This window comes from Lepisma saccharinum, chromosome 18 (assembly GCF_977018435.1).
Source record: "Lepisma saccharinum chromosome 18, izLepSacc3.1, whole genome shotgun sequence".
Classification (NCBI taxonomy): Eukaryota; Metazoa; Arthropoda; class Insecta; order Zygentoma; family Lepismatidae; genus Lepisma; species Lepisma saccharinum.
This window is the reverse complement of record NC_139246.1, coordinates 23965109-23988545: the sequence shown is the minus strand read 5'-3', so window position 1 is coordinate 23988545 and position 23437 is coordinate 23965109. Positions and strand designations below refer to the sequence as shown.

Below are 23437 nucleotides of genomic sequence, written 5' to 3'. Positions count from 1 at the left end.
GATTTTCGGGTGGGATAAAATACAACCATCTACAAATAGTAATGTAGTAATAGTAATAAAATAATGTCCTAGCACAATTGAGTAGCGTTTGACATAATTTCACAGTTCAAACAGCACTTTTCACGGCTGAGTGGAGTTCCACTCCACATCTGCCCTCCATGTTCAAGTGAGATGAGCAGGAAACGTGTTTTTAAGCTGGCCGTTGGAGGTTCCATAGCAATAGTTTATTAAGGAATTCTTCCGAGAAATCAATAGGCCTGGCAACGCTGACGTGAGCCAGCGCGAATGTTGCTTTCCCGCACCCGCCGGCGCAATGTGCTTCTGCGCAGGTTTTCTTTGCTTGTGGTTCCACTATAGCACTTTTTCGAAATGTCTACAGCAGTTTTCTTAATAATAACTTTGTGTGCAAGCGAAGAGATGTTTACGGGAGCCGAATCAAATATTATTTAACCAATGTGGTCTGTATTCCTTTGTTACGTGGTAATCACGAGGACAAAAGGGTTGAACACAATGTGTGCCGTTTCCTCTATTCGTAAATATTTTGTCATTCTTATTCCAATTTATCATACTCTTTTATGCAAAATACATTCGAATGAAAACAATTTGTTGTAATTAATAATGGTCCGCAAAACTAAAAATATCTTCAAGTCGATTCGAATTAACTAACAAGTGGGCGAGTTTATGTAACTCTGTAATTGATTTTTCACAAGATTGTAGGAAGGGAGAGAAAATATTGAAATCCTCTAAACAAAAATATCAGCAGTACTGATAACTTTGATTTAGTATTCACAACATATAATTAACTTTATCTCATATATATATATATTAGGGATGGGACCGATTAATCGGTACTCTATCGGTATCGGCCGATATAGGCATATCAGTGTATCGGTAAAATTACCGATTATTTTACCGATCCGATATATCGATATATATCTTATAATTTAGTGCAAAATTCTGCCATTTTGTTGTAATTTTTATGGATAATGTCCATGCCCTACTTTCTGAAAAAGTAAATGTCTAAATATTAAACTTCTTTTGCATTGCAATCAGCTCAAAACACACATTTATTACGGAGATCAATGAAAATTTCAGGGTCTTCAAGGACCATTTCTAATTTTATATCGGATCGGTAGAATATCGGTACTGTATCGGTATCGACCAAAATTTCATATCGGCCCATCCCTAATATATATTAGTTTGTTATTATTCTTTATTGTTATTTTGATTGTTGTTTCTTCCATTGTTTTTACATTCCAATGTAAAATTGGCAACGCTATATTTGGAATTCTGTGGTAATAAATAAATAGAGCGAACAAAATTGCTAACTAAAAAAATTATATTAGCATGAATTATGGGCGTCGTAAAGGAGAGACGAATCGGTTCTTGGACACCCATGGGAATTGCCATAGTTCATTTCAAGTAAGAAAAAAGCAGAAAGGTTATTGTTAATAAGATAAATAGAGAGCAGAATAACCAAAGTAAAAACTGCATTTAATTGGAAAAATACAGAAACCAGGTTATGTTTTCTCATTATACAATTTAGTTCAAGGAATAAGTGGTTTCACAGTTTCTAAATATTAGAGTTTTATATGAAAGGTCACACAAACTTTAGGACTAAAATTTAGCCTAACTTTTTGTGGGTAAACTTTAGTAACAATCTAGAATAACTATACATTTCAGTACACCAACTATTCGAGATGTGAAAAAAATTAAAAACAGTTGTGCTATTCACTTATCTGGTGGATCGAGTAGAACAATCTTCCAAATAATAATAATAATAATTATTATTATTATTGAATAAAATTTGTTCATATCCATGAGTTTATAATAGTCATTGTAAAACAACAATTATTACTAATACTCAGGGCACCGGAACTCTGTTCCGGTAAATCAGTTCCTGCTGCAGCATTGATTTTATTCTTTAATAACTGTACAAAAGTCAATCCTTTATGACATGAATTCCTATTGTAATCAATAGAGGAAGAGGAACAGAAACAGTTCATGTATTAAATTTGTCTGCTGTCTGTGAGCAGTCAGTAGGTTCCAGGGTGACAGGTTTATCACACGTTTAATCTTCCGTTGGATATGCATACCTTGGAAGAGGGGTGAATATACAAGAAGCGAGAAGAATTATTTCCTATTCGGTTTACTATTGTCAGTTTGTACTGTGATAAATAAAACCACTAAGAAACAATTACATTATTTTAAGTCAATTCTTGATAATATATAAATGGAAGTAAATATTTCCGGTTAGTATTCGCTTATTTACGAGTTACAATTATTCAGTATTTCCGGAAACTTAGAAAAATATTATATTTTGGTAAGTGCTATTCCCTTAAGATGTAAATGAGAGCCACATTTCCTGAAACTACAGACGTCACAGAGCTTGTGTGTATATATATATTTACTTTGGATGGAGTATTAATGCTAATAATAATACAGTTGTTACCTCAAAATGCATTTATTATTATTAGTAGTAGTAGTGGCAGTAGTCTTGTCCATTCATTGTGGTTCGCGTTCAGGTTGTTGAATGAAACCACTTTAGGCACTGCTAATATTACCACCAGAGACAAAGAAGTATGCTCTTTGTCCATGCTACTACTAGTACTACTACTACTATTCACATTTGTCAATGGCCTGACCACCCATACAATCATTTCTGGGGATATATCTAGCCCTACACATATATTCTTCTGAGCAAGAAAATGCATTGTATTTATTTTAATACCCCGTGGTGTAGAAGGCAGGAAATGTGCCTAATGTTTGCAATCACACACAAAGCAGAAATCCATATCTGATCGCAGACAAAGAACCATGTGACCTCATGTTCCTTTACTCGCCAGCAAGCCTATGGTAGCTAAACTGAAGAAATCGTAAGTTCCGGCCAATTGTTTGTCGGTCACTTTCTTGGAAAATGCCTGCTTTTGTTTCTCCATTCCTTCTTTAACTTCTAGTCTGTAACCAATCTGTATTTTATCTACGTATTCCTCTGAATCTAATCTTTCAAATGGTGTAAGATACATATTACCATTTACTTTGATAAGCGCTGTCACTTAACAAAATGTCTCCCTTGCGACCAGTTTCCATACTACCTGCATGAGGAAAGTACAGGGAGCATGTTGTATTAAGCCAGGTCTTCCGTTGCTATGGCGACAGTGACGGAAGTGATGTGATGTTTACTTTACCAGCGTATAATACATATTTCTGTCATTTGTCTAAGGCAAGGGAACCTCAAATATAGATCATAAAGTAAAAGATGAAGTGAAATTTAAAAATAAGTGAACATAGTCATTATCTCCATGTTAAAATGCAGTTTTGTATATCTTAGAGATGTGAAAATGAAATAGGTGATTATGGGCTGAAACTGCTTAGGCTGACATTTTACGTTTCTACGATTATTTTCACATAAAAATGATGTTGATTGAATGTTAAAACTGCATTTTAGAATTTTGCAGGGTACTTGTCTGATAAGGCCCGAACACCTCTCACTCGTTTATTTCCTTAATTTTAGCATTGATACTTACATATTCTGCATTGCGGAAGATTCTTTAAGGTGAAGTTATGCCTCTTTCCATAAAATAGTGTCAATTTTTCATATTACAAGTCATTATTTGTCTTCCTTGTTATGCTTGGGTAACAGACAATATGGCATGCAGTCGTGCTTGTGTTTTGTTGATTTGGAGTGGGTATGCTGTGTTTCAACCTTCTTAACCAAAAAATACCTACTTTCGTGTTTATTATGTCATCATAAACCATTGACGGATAGCCCCACAGACCATTTTAGGCAAGGATAGGTTAGGGAAGCATAGTTAACTCTAAAAAAAAAAAGGCAAGTTTGGAAACACTGCCGAGACCACGTGACTTTTGACGCTCGCGCCATCTGCACTTACATAATGGAAACAACGGCCTAATGTTACAGAAGACGCAAGTTCCTTACGTAAAAACTGATTATTTATTGTTGTGCAGCATTCTATGGTGAAGTTTTTAGTTTCTGCGAAAGAAAATACCTCGAAGAACCTAGACAATGATACAGAAAGTGATTTCAGTAAGTAGTTTCTCCTGTAAATTTGAAGAAATCCGTTCGGGCGATATCAGGAAGTTACCTTTCACAGAATATGATTATCATTTTCAGTTAAGTGCACATATTTGTTGCACTGTGATACGATATTTGTAATTGCTTAGGCAGGTGTCTACAAGTGTATCCATATTAAGTTTTGGTCTGTAGATATTGCATTACTTTCATATACGAGGCGCATCCAGAAAGTAAGTTTCCCTATTTTTTTCCCGTGAAAGTAAACATAATGAGCCGTGTAAATTGCGCATACGCAGCAGAGCTAAGACATATCAATCATATGCCAGGCGGACATATCCTGCCCGGTGCCGGTAGCGAGGCAGCAGTGGTCCGAAGTGGAAGCTCGTATTCCTTCTCCCGGCGCATGCCAGTAGCGAAGCAGCAGTGGTCCGAAATGGAAGCTCGTATTCCTTCTCCCGCCGCATGCGAGGTTCGGTCGGTGATAAAGTTCCTGAATGCACAAAGCATTGCACCAATTGACATTCGTCGTCAGCTCTGTGAGGTCTATGGGCCGAACATTATGAGTAAGCAGATGGTGCATCGCTGGTCTCGGCAGTTTTCGGAAGGCCATCAAAGTGTCCATGATGAAGAGCGCAGTGGGCGTCCGTCTCTCATCACTGATGATCTGGTTGAGCTGGTGCAGCAGCGCATCATAGAGAACCGTCGCTTCACGATTACGGCCAGTTGAGTAGCCTTTTTCCGCAGATATCGCGATCCGTGTTGCATGAGATTGTCACGCAGCGCCTGCTGTTCATAAAATTGTGTGCCAGGTGGGTGCTGAAAAACCTGACACCCGAACACAAAATGAAACGTTTAGGAGCAGCACTGACATTCCTGCAACGGTACCATGATGACGGCGATGATTTCCTCGACAGGATCGTCACTGGCGATGAGACATGGATTTCGCACTTCACCCCGGAAACCAAGCAGCAGTCAATGCATTGGTGGCATAGTGGATCTCCGGTAAAGAAGAAATTCAAACAGACGCTGTCGGTACAGAAAGTGATGTGCACCGTGTTTTGGGACAGGAAGGGCATTTTGCTCATTGACTTCCTCCCCAGAGGTGAAACGGTGAACGCTGACCATTACTGTGAAACACTAAGGAAATTGCGACGTGCCATTCAAAACAAGAGGCGTGGCATGCTTACTGCAGGTGTTGTGCTCCTCCATGACAATGCTCGTCCACATACGGATCGGCGCACAACAGCTGTTTTGACGGAATTTGGCTGGGAGTTGTTTGATCATCCACCTTACAGTCCTGATCTGGCTCCCAGCGATTTTCACGTTTTCTTGCACCTCAAGAAATTCCTGTCCTCCGGCGAGCATTTTGGCAACGACGAAGAGCTGAAGACGTCCGTCACACGCTGGTTCCATTCCCAGACGGCAGAGTTCTATGACAGTGGGATCCAAAAGTTGATACCACGATACGACAAGTGTCTCAATTCTGGTGGTTGCTATGTTGAAAAATAGCTGAACCTTTGCTGTACCTGTTGACAATAAATGGTTTCCTGAAACTGTGTTTTTTTTTTTAAAAAAAATAGGGAAACTTACTTTCTGGATGCGAGCCTTAGATAATAATATACAGAATTATTATTTAGAATTTTAATTGCAGTGTGGTTTCCTTCCATGTATGGGTTTTAGGTTGACGGTGTTGTTTATTAGGTTCTGAAACACGGGACATTGCCAATCATTCCACTACGACGGCGGTACAATCTAGTATTTTCGAGTGAATGTGGTCCAATGCAGAACTCTAGTGTGTATATATAATAAGGATTTTTAAATATTTTACTGGAAACCTGTGCATTTCTAATTATTCCAAACAACTGAACTCACTATGCGAATAAAACTGAACAAATATAAGATGTTATAATGTTCAATTACAGACCCCAGACATCCCTAAATATTATGCAATAAGGGAATTCCGGGAGAGAGAACCCTGTTAAAAAAAGTGAGCTGTAAAATTATTCAAGGTAGTAAAAACCTACATTAAATTACAAGAAAAGATGGGAAATTTATTCAATTTTACTTTTATAAAAATATGCATCTTAATTACCGAATACCTTAGTTTGAAAGGTAAAAATGTAACACCTTTACATTGGGCCATCTCTCCCGAGTGACTGGGTGAGATGCCCCACTATGAATTACATTTTGATTACATAAGAAAATTTATTATAAATGACAAAAGTACTTCACTGTCTTTTCCTATTCTTAGCTCCTTTTTCTTTTCTACCACACATGTTTCACACATTGTGCAGGATTCATGCAACCACTTTGTACAAAATAAGCATTTGATGCACATACCTTCCTCATTGGAGTTGCTCTTGTTGCTGGTAACATCAGTTGGATGTTGAGATTTTCTTAAGTTCACAAAAAAAGAGCTAAAAATACATATTTTTAAAGTTTGTTTGATTTATATTTTGCTTATTTTGTGTCACTTTCTCCCCACTCTTCGTTAAATGCAACGATGAGGATGAATGGTAATCAGATGAAATTGATGAAGGGTCTTACATCTATGCCCAGGCCGGGATTTGAAACCAGAAGCTTTGGCGATGAAATCATGAGGTCTAGTATGCAACATGTTCAGCCACCGAGGAGGCAGCCGTTAGATTTAAAAGAATGAGTACTTCAAATTGGGTGGAGCATCTTTCCTTTTGTACCAAACACTAAAGGTGGACGACACTCAACAATGAGTAATAAAGAAACCCGCACGAATGTGTTCTTATTGATGGAACAAGGATTTAGACAAACACACAAATTCCATGCATAAGTTTAAACCTGTCTTATAACACGAGACAAATGCTGATATAACTTGACAAGTTTAAAAACAAGATGCTTCAAATAGCTGTTGCGCACCTCACACCACATTTCCCATCTCCGCGGCGATGTTGGTTTGCAGTGTTGCAACATGGAGGGAGCAGAATGGTCTGAGGATTTTCAACGAAATTTGTATTCGCTTTTTCCTGGGTTGTTTTCTACCTGTCAGAGTACAGAAATTCAGCTCACCTTTCGCTAACAACTCTTTTTCCTTCTTTTAAAACTTGAGAAACCATCCATTTAGATACTCCCGTGGCGGCGCTTGTGGACTCTACTACATTATACTTAAGTTTATGTAACTCCTTGCAAATATGTTGCAACATTGTAAACAATTTCTCTGGCCTGTTCTCTACGGGGCTTTCCAGAGCAGATTGTGGATTTCGTTGGACCAGACATGATTTGATTTTTGCATTTCAAAAATATGCAGCCAAGAGTAAAGAGCAAGAACATTTCAATGCTTTAAAAAAGAACACAGGCAAGCGTGCTATAAGATTGCCTTCTCGTAGTGATTGTTGTACGATAAAAACCCACCCACCCCACTCTGCTAAAAAAAAAAAACAGGCCACGGCTTGTTGTTGCATTCAGAAAATGAAGTCATTCGCCCTGTAGTTTCTCTTCGTTATAAACCTTAACGCACATGCATAAGTTTAAGATTCACGCACCACACGCATTTTCAAAGACCGGATTAAATCAAATGAACCACTGAATATAATATGAGCCGGCACCATCAAACTACACAGTAAAAATAGTTTGTCATTTGTTTTAGCTTAATTTTGCTGAATTGGCACCACAGGTACTCTCAAGGCCAGACCAATACGTAGAAGAGTGGTGAGGAGGATGACGTAATAGGAAGAGCTCTGAAGTGATCTGCGCATATTGGGACTTGTCAGGTTATAGTGGTCTTAACCTTTTGGAGCCCAAGGCCATTTTCACATGTAACCCCCTTGATGCCCAAGCCAATTTTGAGCAAAATGCAGAGTTTCAATTAAATGAGTGTAGATCGAAGACTAATTGCCCTAGAGAGATGAGTGATATACCGTAGTACGTGGAATGAACCAGAGACTCAAGACTATATGAAATTTTGCAAATTCAGCATATATATGGCAGTGGGGAGGGGGCTAACTCTCAAAATTCCAAAATTTCGGGAAAAAAAAATTTGGTTCCCCCACCCTCCCCTCAAGAAAAAAGTACATGACAGTGTCGACATGCACATGGAAATGATAGCTGACATGTACGGAACACAAAAATATTTGCATTATTATCATATGACCAATATAACTTGAGTTGTACCCCCAAAAGGAATGGTCGGCATGCCACTGATTCAAGCTTCAAAATGCAGCGGTACCTTGAAATCACTTTAGCTCAGAGACCATTTGCCCTGGAGATATGAACGATATACCGTTGTACGCAGAATGAATCACAGATTCAGAAGATATATAATTTATGCACATTCGGCATATATATGGAGGGGGAAATCCCCTGAAAATACTTTTTTTTATTTAAAAAAAAAACGACACCTACGCACAACATTCACGGACGAAAAGCTAGATCGTAGTGAAAAATGAGCGCCAATTCTTGCAGCTGCTTGAAATTCTATTTTTAGACAATGCAGGGTAACCTCTGTTGCAACTTGTGCTAAAAAAAAACGAAGGTTTCCTTCAGCGCGCTTCGAAATTCCATTCTCACAACGCAGATTCAACAACCAGTCTTCCCTCCCTCCCCCTGCTTGCGCCCTCACAGAAAACTTTCATTTTGACATGGGATACTGATAAACAAGCTTCCTTCGAATGCAGTTAACAGGAGGGAGTGAAAAGCATTGCTTTAGAACAACAAAGCCGGTCTTCCTTTATTGGCAAAAATTTGACCTTGAAAAGAGACTCGAAAGATAAGTCCCTTTTCCTGCCTTTCCCCCTCCATTTTCATGAAGACAAAAAAAAATGCAAAAAACATTTGTTAAATACATGTGTTAGGAATATAAAAAATTGAAATTCTAGCCAAAAATAGAAAAGTTATAACGTAAAAACTACGACCTTGACACAGCATCTCAATCGAGATGCTTGGGACCGTGAGGGTTACATTTGGGTATCTCGATCGACACAAAAGTTTAAACTACCTTGTAACATACTTAAAAATTAATTCAACTGGACGAAATTCCCACTATTTTTTTCTTTTGTGCCTCCAACTGACGTGATGAACCTAATAGTGTGCTTTGGTTAATACTGTGAAAACTACAACTAGGGCATATCTTCCGGAATTACCTTATAAATTATCTATTGTCGCTGTAGTTGGTTATATGATGAATGTATGTTCAAAACAACAAATGACTGTATCCAAAATGCAAAACAAAAAACAGGGTTCCATAAATATAATACACCTGAGACAACCATGAAAACTTCTCGGTACTTTAGTATTATACGGACTACCTCATTTCAGACAGTCTGTTTTCTGGAAAAGCAAAAGAAACACTTACCTAACCTAACCTAAAATGTTTATTACACAATTACACAAAGCAATAATCACTTGGAATGAGGTAGTCCGTATAATACCAAAGTACCAACTTCTCTATACACCAGATTTCAAAAGTAACAGTGACAATAATACGAAATTGGATTTTAAAACATTACTTTATTTTTAAGTGATGCTACACAACAAATGCATGAAAAATTCAAAGACAAAGGACAGTTTGAATTACTGTCTCATCCCAAAAAATACTAATCTTTCTACCCGAGTTAAAACTTCACCCACAAAGTTACCCTGGTAGCATACATACGAGTACAAGTAAGATAAGCATCTTTGACTTACTCGACACTTTAAAATACACTCAGTACAACGTAAAATATGAACATGCATGCACAATGCACAAATTAGAAGGTAACTTTATGCAAAGACCAAAACCAAATCCACACCTTTTTTTCTTCTTCTGTAGAATGAATGCATAAAATGCAATTACAAGATTAGCAGTACAGTGGTCTCATGCAGTCTTTGGTCTCTTAAGATACACACGCACACACGTGCACAAAAAAGACAACACACTCAACACAAAAAGGAAAAACAACACAACACAAAAAAAAAAAAACATTATTCAATCACAGTTTACACATCACTGAAATCAAGCACTGTTAGAAAAATAGTTATGAACAAATATGGAGTAGAACCTACACGAGCTAAACACACATCATAAGGGATTTTCCAAAAAACCATCAGGATCCGAACGGGAACTATGCAGTCCTTTGACTCAAATCCATCATACACTGGAAAAAGCTTCATGATGCCTGAAGCTGGTGGCAGTTACACGTGAAAAAGTTTACAGTGCTTCTTTAAAGGCTTTCAGGAGGAACTCTGGATCAGGAAATTTATTCTTACGAGGTGGGCCCTTGTCGAGACCACTCCACAGTAACGTTTCTGAAAAATAATAAAAATTAAAGCTATAACAGAGTGGTTACTACAATCCAGCATCAATACCAAGACTTATGCTAAAATGCTTTCCTTGTTCTCTAACCAGTAGATTACTATATTTTATCGCACCCTGTTGTTTGTCCAAAAATTGTTTTATACCCTTTCATCGAGATTGTCACGTCAGACAATGAAACCAATAACAGGGCAGAATCCTTGGATACAGAAGATTAAAATTTGTAAGTCTGTACGTAGCCCTACTTCCTTAAAAGAGTTTTTGAAAATAAAATCCTCAGAAAAATGTTTGAACCTAAAAAGGGACGATTAGACAGGTGAGTGGATTGATTGATTTGCTTTTTGAGCCACTTTTGGCTAATTTGCGAAGTTGGGGATGAGTGATGACATCATGAAATTGATGAATGGACACAAACATCCATGCCCAGGTGAGTGGAGATGGTTGCATAATTAGGGACATGAAGTTTGTTTTATATATTCCCTAAATCTCGGGGTTATTTTTTGCAGTTTAAAGCAAATTTCGGTGTTATTTTTACATGTGTTTTTATGGTTTCTTCTATGCATAAGATTTTCACATTGCTTTAGTTATGGAAAATTAAGGCAAATTTTAGTTTTAATGACAAAAATAAATAAATCAATGGCTTACCTTTGCGAGAAATTACCAAATTTCTTGCATTCTGGAAAAGAATGTTTCTCATCGGCCACTAAATATGAAATGTTTATTGAAGGATATCACCCAAATCTTTGAACACAATCGTATTTCAAATCTTTCACTCTCACAGAATATAACTAAAAAATTCTTAAATTCACTTTTCAGTTTACAATAACATTGATGATTTTCCAAACACAAATGGTGTGTAGTAAATGTTTACAGTATTCACTCACCACACTTCCTATATCAAAAAAACAACTTCTAAATAGAAAGATAGCAGATTCTTTTCCATTCACTCTAATGGAATGATTGCTTTAACAAAGGCTTCCACAGTTGATGTACACCTTATCTTCTTTACTTTTGTTCTCGGGCATCCCTGACGGCATAGTGGTAATGTCGCTGTCGTGTAATAAAGTGGTCCCGGGATCCATACCCAGTGGAAATATTACAGTGGTTCAGATTCAACAAACTGTAGGTCCAGTCCAGATTAGCCCTTATGTGCATAAAGTGGACGTGAAACAGTCTCTCACTTCCATTGCGCTTAATGAAGGAATCCTTCCGCTTCCATGTAATTTTGAAATTAGTGATTACAAAACAATGTAGTTCTATCTGAAGCATAGTCTTCAGAAGCAAACTAATGCATTCACTGCTGGCTTTGGGATGTGAAGTACACCACAGAAGGAAAAGGAAATGAAAGACACTGCACAAACCATGCAGCTTCAGTGATTCTGACTGAAATTTCCCTAACAATGCCAAAAAATCCCTCTCAGGCCTCACAATACCATTTTGTGTACACATACACCCACACAACCCAGTTTATAGTGAATATTTCACGGAGTTGTTCCCATTACAGTGCAAATTCGGTGTTATTCTGAAAAATGGCGTAATTTGCATTATTTCACGATTCTGAAACACAAAAAACTTGCCCTAACCTACCCAAATACAATTTAAACATTATTTTGCTTTCCTCAACTTTTCGGTGTTATTGTTAAAACTAAAACTCCACGTGCCTATGCATAATTTGTATTCATGTCCAGATATTATTAGCATAATTAAATCAAGACGACTTTGGTGAGCAGGCCATGTGGAACACATGGGAGAGGAAAGAAGAGTTTACAACATTCTTGCAGGAAGGCCAAGATGAAGGTGGGAGAGATAATGCTAAGATGGACCTAAAGAAAATTGGGAAGGATTGGATTGATCTTGCCCAGGATAGACACATATTGAAGGCTTGTGTTGCTGCAGCCATAAACATTTGGGTTTAAGAAGGCTAGTAGAGAGTTAATAGTTAGGATGATCAATGGAAATAAATTTTATGTCCACTAACTGTCACGAAGATATGATTTACATCAATTTGGACTATCATATCCAATTTTAATGTACATTCACAAGTATTCCGCGCATCCTAATCTCACACCATAGACAACAGTTTAGTAATAAATAATAATTTTTGAATACCAGTAATACCAGCACATTAAAAAAAAAATCACAATGGTTGCACCCCACGTTTTTCAAAAGTAAGTTGGTATAAAACCAGTGATGATTATGCGGTGAAATATAGTAAGTCTTTCATTAGTTTAAATTTTAATTTATTTTATCTATGTTGATCACTACCCATTTTGTCATTTATGGTGTCTTGTTGCCAGCCTACTTTGAGAATTTTAAAATGGCACAGAGTCTTCTGTGTAATTACAACGAAAACGTGTATGCTTGACATGAAAATCAATAAGTATATGGAAGTCCAGTTTGGCATGTACTGTACTTTTCACTCAAGCTTTCACCACAACACGAGGTTTCTTCAGGAGCTAAGAAAAGATTAGTCAAAGGGAAAAGTTAAGTTTGGTTAAAAGTAATGTTAAAAGACATTCTAGAGAGAGAGAGAGAGAGGCTGCCTCATGTGAAATACAATAATGCTTGTGATGTATCTTCCTAGTTTCTTGCATTTCCGAGATAAGACTGAAGGGAAATCACAAAACACAAGGCAAGAGAAATGAAGTAATTACCTACAAAAAATTAAAACTCAACAATATAACAATCTTTTTTAGATTACAGCAGAGCATTTTTAACTAACGCCTCGACGTCCAATATTTATTTAACGTGCCTGACGTCGATCTGGTTCTACATTACAATGGTAATGTCAAACCCACAAAAAACAATTAAACAAATAAACAAAAGGCAATCATTAAGAACCTATTTACCTTTTGTCCCAGGGTAAGTGCCATCAGTTGGAGCCCAAGAGATTACATAGGGTAGAACGAATCACACTACAGGGTTAGTTCTATATATATACTGTAATTTCTATAAAAGAGCACATGCATAAACATTACATCATTGCCCCTTTCACTCATACTTTCACTCTCGCATTCATTTCTCGGCAATCCAAAATACATTAGTAATTAATACAATAATAGTTCGGCGGCATGTTTACAGTTAGCTACATTAATTTAAACAGTTCTTAATTTGACATTTACTTTTGCATTTACGGAAAAAAACTGTTCCGGTAGGAGCTTAACCTGCACTGTAAAAACACTACTCCTTTTATGTTGTTGTTGTTGAATGAATGTTAATCTATATATTGTTAATTTTGAGGTTAACGAGGATCACTGATATATAATTATGTTGACAATTTATAGCGTCGTACAATCTGAATATTAAATACTTTGGATGAATGGATAATTGAACGCTGTACGGTTTTACATGTTAAAATAATAGTTGATGCAATTTAATCACCGTAATAAGCAATGTCATTTCGAGATTTTTAAGGTAATTAAGGCGAGTTCATTGGATGTCACGACGGGGCGAACGAAGCTTATCCATTTTCACGTCCATTCCGGCTTACCTTTGTCGGCTCAGGCTAAAGTCCTCGTGGTGAAGTCGTGGATGTTTGTGGCGTGGTCAATAGATGGCTTCCGGGCGATAAGATAGGATCTCCGCGTCTTCAAGGTGGTAACTGGGTCGGACGCCCCCCAGCAGGGCCTTTCTCTGTCTCTACTCCATATTGATAGTACACAGACACGTGCGAAATAACACAACACGGGACGGTGCGACACACAAAGCGAATACTTTAAGCGGATGGTTCGCGAAAGATTGACGATGATAACACGTCGAAAAAAATCTGAGTAAAACTGGTTGATAGCGCGTCGAAGAAAATCTGAATAATACTGTCTCTTCCGCTTCTCTGCTCGTCTATTTATTTGCTATTCAAACGGTTCGTTACTGTACCCTCTCTGTCCAAGCGTTGCTAAATTGTCCTCAAGTCGTAGGCTCTTGTCTTGCTATCTTCGCCCGTATATTTGGAGTTCTTTGACCCTTCTCGAGCAGCACCTCGAGTAGAGGTTAGCCAAAGACTGGGCCTATTGTAACCTGCACGTTCGTTCCGAAGACAGTGCCAGGGAGTCTGTAGCTATTGTTATCCAGTCTAGCTGTTTAACCTTTAATATCGGGCTTAATTTATCTCCTATCAAATTCTGCTTTGGGGATTTCGTCGATGATAATCTGCTGCTGGGCTGTCTTTAATTTCAGTTGAATCTGACCATTGGTAACAAAGTTGTATTTTTATATTTCTTTACCCGAGGCTCGCCCTCTTCTCTCGGGAAACAGGCTAGTCCTTCGCTCTCTGCCGTCCAAGTCCCGGTGAACAGCAACAATCCAATGCATATTATTGCTTATTACGATGATTAATTGATTTACCTGATAATTAGCAAGATTTTATCGTTATACATTCAATAAATAGAAATTATAGAGATAACAAAAAAAAGAGGGGGAAACGACTACAAGAAAAATATCAAACAATGTTTTCAAATGCATGAAAAACTCTTAATGGGACATTTTCTGAAGTCTGAATTATCCTGTAAGTTATGCAATTTATTAAGAATTGATCAATTCTGCTGAAAGTACTGGAGCAGGAATAAACTTAATACTCTGAAACTACATGAATGAACGAACTATTATTGATAACGACTGTCATTACTTAACGGGCATACTATGCATAGGAGTGGATGACAAAAAATTTGTGTGCAGCTAACCATCATCAATGCAGTTAACATCATAGTACCCTTGATATTTGATTCACTAAGGGCTCAGAACATTTTGCATGCAGGGACCACAGAAAACTGTGCCACTGATGTTCTACCACTTTTGGCTAATCATGAAGATGAAAATTAAGTGATAAAATGAGATGAAGTCGATGAAAACCAGAACCTCACTATTCTGCAAGAATGAATTTCAACATAATCTTTAACCTACTGTATGATTTAATACACATACTGAATGTGTGTGCAGGGATGCTTTTTTGTGTCTGAACGTACTTCAGAATCATTATGAATGTCTACATCTTGGACAGAGTTTTACATTTTTTCATGTTCACAAAGAAAATTCATTCAGAATACCCAGAAGCTCACCTCAAGTATCATATTTCTTTCAAGATATGGAAACCACAAAAAACAGATATTTGTCACTGAAATGTAGCTTACATTTGAAATTTTATTCCCATGAATATCATGGTGTGCGCACAAACGTGTGAATGCTAACAGCATCAAATCCTAAACAAAACCAATAGAACATAATAAATACATAATTTGCAAATATACTTTTCAAATAAATACACACAGAATAACTAGGCTCCATTCCAAAAATATTATATCACTCACATTTTCTTTTTTAGCTTCAAATCTGCCCAAGCACAGAACTATCCAATTTAATGACTTTTTTTCTTACAAAATTCCTATACTTTCCCAGGCCAGTGGGAACCTGATTTTATATTGGATTGGTAGAAAAATATCTGTTGGTAATTTTTATATATGTACAGTCAACTATAATAAAATGAATCACCTAGATCCTGAAATACTGACTTCTGAGCATGGTGTTGTGTGTTGCATGTAACTACCTTAAACCTAACGTAACAAGGAAAGCATTTACGAATGTCATATCCCATGCATGTGAAGTAAATGGCAGCAACAGCCCATATCCAAGACAACAGTAAACTACTGGCTGCTCGCAAACAAAAATATCACCCAGGAGTATATGGAAGGTAAAAATAGTTTTCCAGAAAACATGCAGTAAGTGATCACTAAGCCTCTGAAGTACGTGTAAATTAACATACATAAAAATCAAAGCATGCAAAAAATGTGTATTCTATGATCAGTTCAGAATTAAACAATCACAATCTATGCCATTTTATGCAATGACTAGGGACATGCATATTTCGTTTTTGACGGAAAAAAAAACAAAAAAAACAAAACAAAAAAAAACGAGATGTCAAAGAACACATTGCAGTGCTAATTCTTCAGGTTTTTTAAAGGTGTGTGATGCATTTTGCTACCATGTTTTGTCACGAAATAATGCGAAAACACGAAATGTAGGGTCTATTTACCGACATGACACCTGAGGTCTGAATTATCCTGCAAGTTATGCAATCTACGGAAAATTATTAATTCTGCTGTTAACATTGGAGAAGCAAAAATGGTCTCCTTTACACAGATATAAACTAAATACTCCGATAACACATACATGTGCTATTAGAAGTGAAATGTTAAATTTCCTAAATTTAAATCAAATTTAGGATTATATTCAAAATTTTAAAATCAAATGTCATTTAATTAACCACTTTTGAACCTGAAATTGACTCCGTTTTTGTACAGAAATTTTGCTTTTTTATTTACCAAAATTATGTGCCTCTAGCATAGGGTTACCAGATGTCCGGATTTTCCCGGACATGTCCTACATTGTAGCCTTGTGTCCGGAAGGAATTTGAAAAATGTCATAAATGTCCTACATTTTGAGCGTCACATAATAAAATTAGGGAAATACGTGTTTCAGTTTAACAAAGATAAATCATGCAAGTTACAAGTCTATGGACTGCGCTCCCAAACTAAATAGTGACATTTATTTTGATTCAGTCATTGCAGAAAAATAAAATAAAATATTGTCCTGCTAGAGGACAAACGGAAAAACGGAAGCAATTAATGAACAAAAGTTTTGGGGCCACATTCTGATGATGCGACCGTTCAATGCCTGAGGGTAATTTCTTGCCTTGGGGTTTATACTGATGAAACAAAGTGTTTTCCATTCTTATTCATTATCTTGATTGTAAAGCAGGGGTTTAGAGAACGAAGTTATTTAGGGTGTCTACTAGTCAAGAAAGTCGTGAAAATCAAGAAAAATTAAAGAAAGTAGGCCAAGAAGTCAATAAAAAGTCAAGAAATTATACTTGTGGTTAAGAATTTTTGCTATCCCAATGACTGATTAGTGGATTTAGTTTATTTTATTTAACTTTTCTGCCCCTTTGGCTAGTCGCGAAGATGAGGATGAATGGCCATAAGATAAGATGGATGAAGAGACAATCACAAACATATAGGGACGACAACACGAGCCCCACATAAGATAATACTGGTTGTGAGTCCAAACGCCAGAGCCTCACTAGTCTGCAAAATGCAGGGATAAAATAGGTCTAAATTTCTTGTTGTATACTGCTGCAGTTTACATTTTAACCAGCCTTTTGGTAGGATTTTCTTATTAAATATTATTTTCTTAATTGCTAATTTCCAACTTAACCTTCATTTATTCGACCCCTACTTAGGTAAACAAAAACGAAAAATAAATGTAAAGAAAAATCCTGAAAAACTCAAGAATTTTGGATTTGTTATTTTGGTAGACACCCTGTTATTCAACTAAAAACTACCCAAGATGAAACTTCTGGAACCATTTCTATGGTAATTGCTGAATATTTGTTTGCCATTACAGGTCATAATGCAAAGGTTGAGAGACTACTTTCATTACCATCAGCACAACGGACTCGCGAGAGATTTTCTTTTCATAAAGTCTGTAAGTTTGGTACTGGTCCATATAATATCAAAGAGTTTGACTGTTCATTCTCTCATAAAAATATTTTGACTTAACCTGAAATTTTGGGAAAAATTGGCTCCTCTGAGAAGTACCGTTAAAACAGGTGCATTGTTTAGTATAATTACAAGTTTGGAAATTTTGAATTAAAGAATTCATTAAGAAATCTTTTTTTACTGAAAAATGTCAATTTTAAATTACTCTCGTAACGTGTTCTATAAAAATATGTATTATTTATTGTGAATGTTTTGTGTCGTACATTTTGACTCAATGTCCTACATTTTGGAACATAATGTCCTACATTTCCCTCATAGCGATCTGGTAACCCTACTCTAGCAATGACACAGGCATAATAATATAAACATTAAAAAAACCTTACCCGATCCATCCTCCTTAATCAGTACAAACTCGTAGGCTCCTCTCCTAGGTGTTGTTTCATTCATAACCACATCCAGATCATTATTTTCAGCTCTCAGCACATCTGCATACTCCAGAGCTCTGCGACGAAAAACACGTCATGAATTGCTGAAATAAATGTAAAGGAAGAAACTTATAACAAGCATGCCTGAAACACTACAACACTACACTGAAACTACTCTTAATTTATCTCCTGTAATACAGATTGGGCATTATTAACCTATTTCCTTTTACTGCAAACCTACCCATGCACGTAAAACTCAGCATACTCCATTGTTATGCTGAGAACATGCAGTTAATGACGCTACAAGACACAAACAATACAAATCTAACAGCTGATGCCCTCAACTGTGACCTCAATGCTATACATAACTGGTGTAAATACAGGGTGGCTGAAAAATACTTATAACTTTTGTAAATTTATAGCCGGATTTGCATGAAACAAAATGTATTATGATTCCTGAAGTGGTAGCATTTAATTGCTAATTTGTGCTTTCTTCTCACGATAGTAAGAGCAGCCCAGCTGGTATCCATTACGAAGTGTGGCAGTCTGGGATACATGTGCAGAGATGATTGTGGGGTGTTCATGGACCTCGATCTTCAGTGGATGCCAAGAACATTAGAAACTGCAATTGCAGGCTGATGACTATGGGATCTGTGGTAGATAGTCGCAGAAGCAGCCGTCTCTTAACATCCAGATTGGAGTGAAAATATGCCGGTAGTGCAGAATATGTATGTTCGAAGTCCTGTAGTCATATTGAAATGACCATTCCTGATAGTCTTGACATCCACTGAAGCATGAGGTACGTGTACACCCAGCCACAATCTCTACACCTGTACCAGGGACTGGCACACATCGTAACTGATACCAGCTGTGTATGCTCACGCAGTGTCAGACATCGTGCCATTACGGGCTGCTCTTATTACCATGAGGAGAAAGCACAAATTATCAATTTAATTCTACCACTTCAGGAATCTCAATACATTTTGTTTTATGGAATTGGGGTATATTTATAAAAGTTATTTATAAAAGTTATGACAATTTTTCAATAAGGAGTAACTTTACAGCCACCCTGTAAAATGGTCTTGTAATTAACCTCAATAAGTGCTACTTTAAGGTAATTGGTGTTGGCGCTACTTAACGTTTAGTAGATGCGAGCCTGTCCAGACTTAACGTCTCAAGCTTATGCTTCTCCCATAAAAAAATGCAGCTGCCACAGAGATGAAATGTCCCCCCCCCCCAAAGAATGACAGGGATTGTACCTCACAATAATGAAAGTTTAAGAAGAAAACCAAGATTTTACACAAAAGTTCTTATTTGGCATGTTCCTGTGACCACCACAATAGTAAATAAATGAAAAAATGCAGTATGTAGCAGTGGTAAATTTCTACAACTATGCAAAGTTGCATTGAAAACAGAATTATACTTCTTGGGTGAAAGTAATAAGGTATAAGACTGCCAGTGTTGCCACCATACAAAAAAAATCCAGAGAATCGCTTCTAGTGTTGACCCTATGGACAAAACTTGCAGGAAAGCAGGACACAAGAGCACTCTTTGAGGACATGTAATGCCCGTTCCACAATTTTGAAGAAAGTAGAAAAAAGTAAGCTTGCAATATTTTAGAATATTGTAATTTTAGGGAAATTTTGAACGTTTCCAGCTAATTGCCGCATGCTGTGAACATGTTCTTTTGATTGATTTGCATTTTTTTCACTTAGCCCTTTGTGCCACATTTGGCTAATTTGCGAAGATTGGGATGAGTGATGACAAGATTAATGGACACCCACAAACAGCCATGCCCATGCCAGGATTCTAGCCCGGAACCCCTAGCATTGTAGCATGATGTGCTAATCACTTTGCCACAGGGGCTGGAGCACATGTTCTTTTGTTTTAATTATTACATGTAAAAATAAAATATATCCACAAAAGGTAGTGTTTGAAGAGTAAGTAGCACATTTACAAGATCTGATTCTACATATAATGTGGCGATGGAAAAAAATTGACATTTTCAAATTGCATTTGTTAATAATAATAGCGATGGATATATTGATTTGTCATTCCAGTATGTCATTCTTTCATATGTATGTAAATGAACAAAAAATACAACTGAATTATTATCTCTAGTTTTCAAGAAATTACATTAATTAATGTCACAAGAAGGTGGTTTCGATGTAAACAGGAGCGACCGCCCCGTTCCAGTTTGTAATCCAAACTTTCGGTGGTTGGACATGTGAAAGTGTGAAATACATGTTTAATAACATACACAAATAACTGATTACATAAACATTCCCTGTCGCAGAGATGAAAAAGGATATTAATGCACAAACACAACAACGTCTTGCAGCCATGAATGTTGCTCACACAAAGACAGTGTTGCCAACACCTTTTTGGGAAATATAGTTCACAAAGAAAATGTCTTGGCCACCATATTGTATCCAAAGACATGATTGTGGAGCCAACAGTAGTGGACTTAATAAGTTTAATATTATACGCCACAACAAACTACATCTGACTTGCACTACATTCAAAATCTTGCAAACAAAAACAGCAACATATTTGGTAATGGTTCCAAATGTTTAATTTTTTTCAAGTTTTATTGGACTATTAGGAAGTGCTTTACAATACTGGAAACTATTGTGAGAGTAAGTTCGAATATTGGAGATACTAATTAGCACAGTTAAAAGCTTCTACCGGTAGTTACCAGAGAAATTTTGATTTGAAATTTAGCTTGACTGAGCAGGCATTCTCTGTTTCAGTTGACTTACACAATTTTCTGCAGATTTTAATGCAAAGCTTGGAGGGGGTTTTGTGCTAGAGACCAGATATTACATCAGGCGTTTCAAGCATCTAGACACGTTGTTTTTAATGCTAAGAACCTTAAACCTAGCCTGCCTAACCTAATAATGAAGCATTTAGCAACGAAATAACACCTTGTACCCCACGCACGTGAAGTAGAAGTCCGCAGTAGTGTATCCAAGACAGCAGTAAACAAACAGCTGCTGCTCGCAAACAAAGAATCATATAGGAATATGAGGAAGGGAAAATAATTCTCCAGAAAACAAGCAGTAAGTAATCAACAAGAATCTGAAGTATGTATTAATCAATCAAAACTTGGGCCAAAAAAATATATGACAGACCCCAATTTATGCATGAAATACACAATTACAGGACACGAAACTACACAAAATGCCAATGTGGACAACTTTTCTAAATACAGTGGACTATTTTCAATTCAAACTTGGACAATTCGAACTACTCGGTTATTTGAATGTTTCTAGTTTCCCCTTGGAGTTTGAATTAAAGAGAATAGACTGGCTGAAATTTAAGGCCAAAATTGATATTCGAACACAAATCGAAGTTTAGGATTTTTTTTAGTAGGGTAGTAATATAATATAAAAACTTTTTTTTTAAAAGATAAAACATATGCATCCAAAGTTTTGGCAGAAAATATTTGAGCTCTGCTACTGGTTTCTCCTTCTGGTTAAAGCTCTTCGAAAATACTAGATTTTCATTTATTTTTTAAATTTCAGAAGAAGTTTTCTCTGTTTTTACGTATTACCCCCTCTCACCACCCATACACAAATATATTAACAATATAAAGGGTCTGCATGATTCCATTTATCCAAAAAATATAATTTAATTCAATTCTGGGTACATAATTTAAGGTGCGGAGTTTACATTTGCCTTTTCACATACTCAACACTCGAAATAAATCTGCAAACACAAGTCTCAAAGGTTGCGGGACATACTAATCTATGAAAAATTGTTAACTCTATAAGAATTTCAAACTGTAAATTTACCTAATCAACTTCAAGAAATCTTGCAATAATCTTTAGTCTGTCCGAGATTGTTCTGTAAAGGACACTAACAAAGCAAACTGATTGAGAGAATTCTGTTTTATTTTCCACGCAGCTTCATTTTCTTTTCCTTCCTCCATAAAAATAAAAGCTAAACTGTCAAAGCCTTGCCTCAGGGCATTAATAAATATGTACAAATTCAATGGGATTGGGATTAATAAAAGTTGCCATTTTTCACGTCTACGGAGAAAATTCACGCCGAATTCATGCATAATTCCCGGAATTGAAGGAATTCCAGGTGATTAGCTACCCTGATACTATCAATACTATCGCTATTTTATTATGCTTGTAACTGAAGATAATAGTACACACCTGCTTGTGACAAAAGTCGTAATGTATCCATTATTGATACAACATATGCTAATATCATTTCAAACATACAAATTTGCTATCCACAGATACACAGAGGTAACCAGGAAATCTTAAGAGAATAAAGGATAAAAAATAAACCTTACTATGGTTTAGCAGTTTGTTGTGGTCTGCTAGTTGGGTGTACCGGGCGGCGAAGTGCAGTGGGTAGGTTGAGCGGCAATTACAAATGTGAATTATATTACATGTATTCACATTTTATTTATAAAAGCTCAACAAAACCCGAAAATACCCAATTATGGTTCCTTTTTTTTTAAAAACTGTTTTTTTCAAACCCTGGTATGAACTCAATGGTAAGGCTACTGCTAAAAATTATATGTGCATTCTTCTTTGCCAGCTATTACTCGGAAACAACACGTTGCTTGTTTATTTGCAATGTTACATTCAAACAACCAATGGTGACGGAAGTGACTCATAATGTAACACGTGTTAATTTTAAAGATTACAAATTACTAAGATTGCAAAAAACCAACTTATGCATGGTGTACATTTCGTATATTGTGTTGTTTGATTGAAGAAATTTGTTACAGCAAGCACATTCATTTATTTGGAACGCCATTTTAATACAATTTTGCAAGCATCGAACGGATTACTGTAACCTGGAAGTCTGGAACCCTAGTTTTTATTTATATATCTGTACCAGCATGCAGTCAAATCCTACTTATGACATTACAGTGAAACTGCTAATGCTAAAATTAATATACAACATTTTCGGAATACACACGAAAATGACCAACTAATATTACATTTTTACACATATATTTATAGGTGTTGCTTTATTTATTGCCATTCCTGGGATAATTAACAAATCCACCGTTTTGCTGTCATTATGGTAATGCAAAAAACATTCAGCAAACTTTCGCAATTTACAACAGCTGATCGAGACAACCATATCAACTGCAAACAGATTATACTATGTACTGCACGTATCTGTTGGATGCACAGTGTCCTGCATTTCCATGTTTATCCGGCACTTAACGTGTTAGGCAGAGCCCGACTGCCAC

The 23437-nt window shown here is 36.5% G+C and overlaps 1 protein-coding gene across 1 annotated transcript in view; it reads right to left on the bottom strand.

Annotated features, from left to right (window-relative positions):
• Window positions 1-9500: 9500 nt before the first annotated feature.
• The window catches only part of LOC146002474 (uncharacterized), a 30517-nt gene continuing 16580 nt past the window's right edge, over window positions 9501-23437 (bottom strand). The window contains exons 2-3 of the mRNA XM_083140345.1: window positions 18169-18314; window positions 9501-10291 (exon numbers count right to left, since the gene is read on the bottom strand). Of these exons, the coding sequence (XP_082996471.1) occupies window positions 18305-18314 (10 nt within the window). The 3' untranslated portion in view covers window positions 9501-10291; window positions 18169-18304. The remainder of the gene's footprint in view (window positions 10292-18168; window positions 18315-23437) is intronic.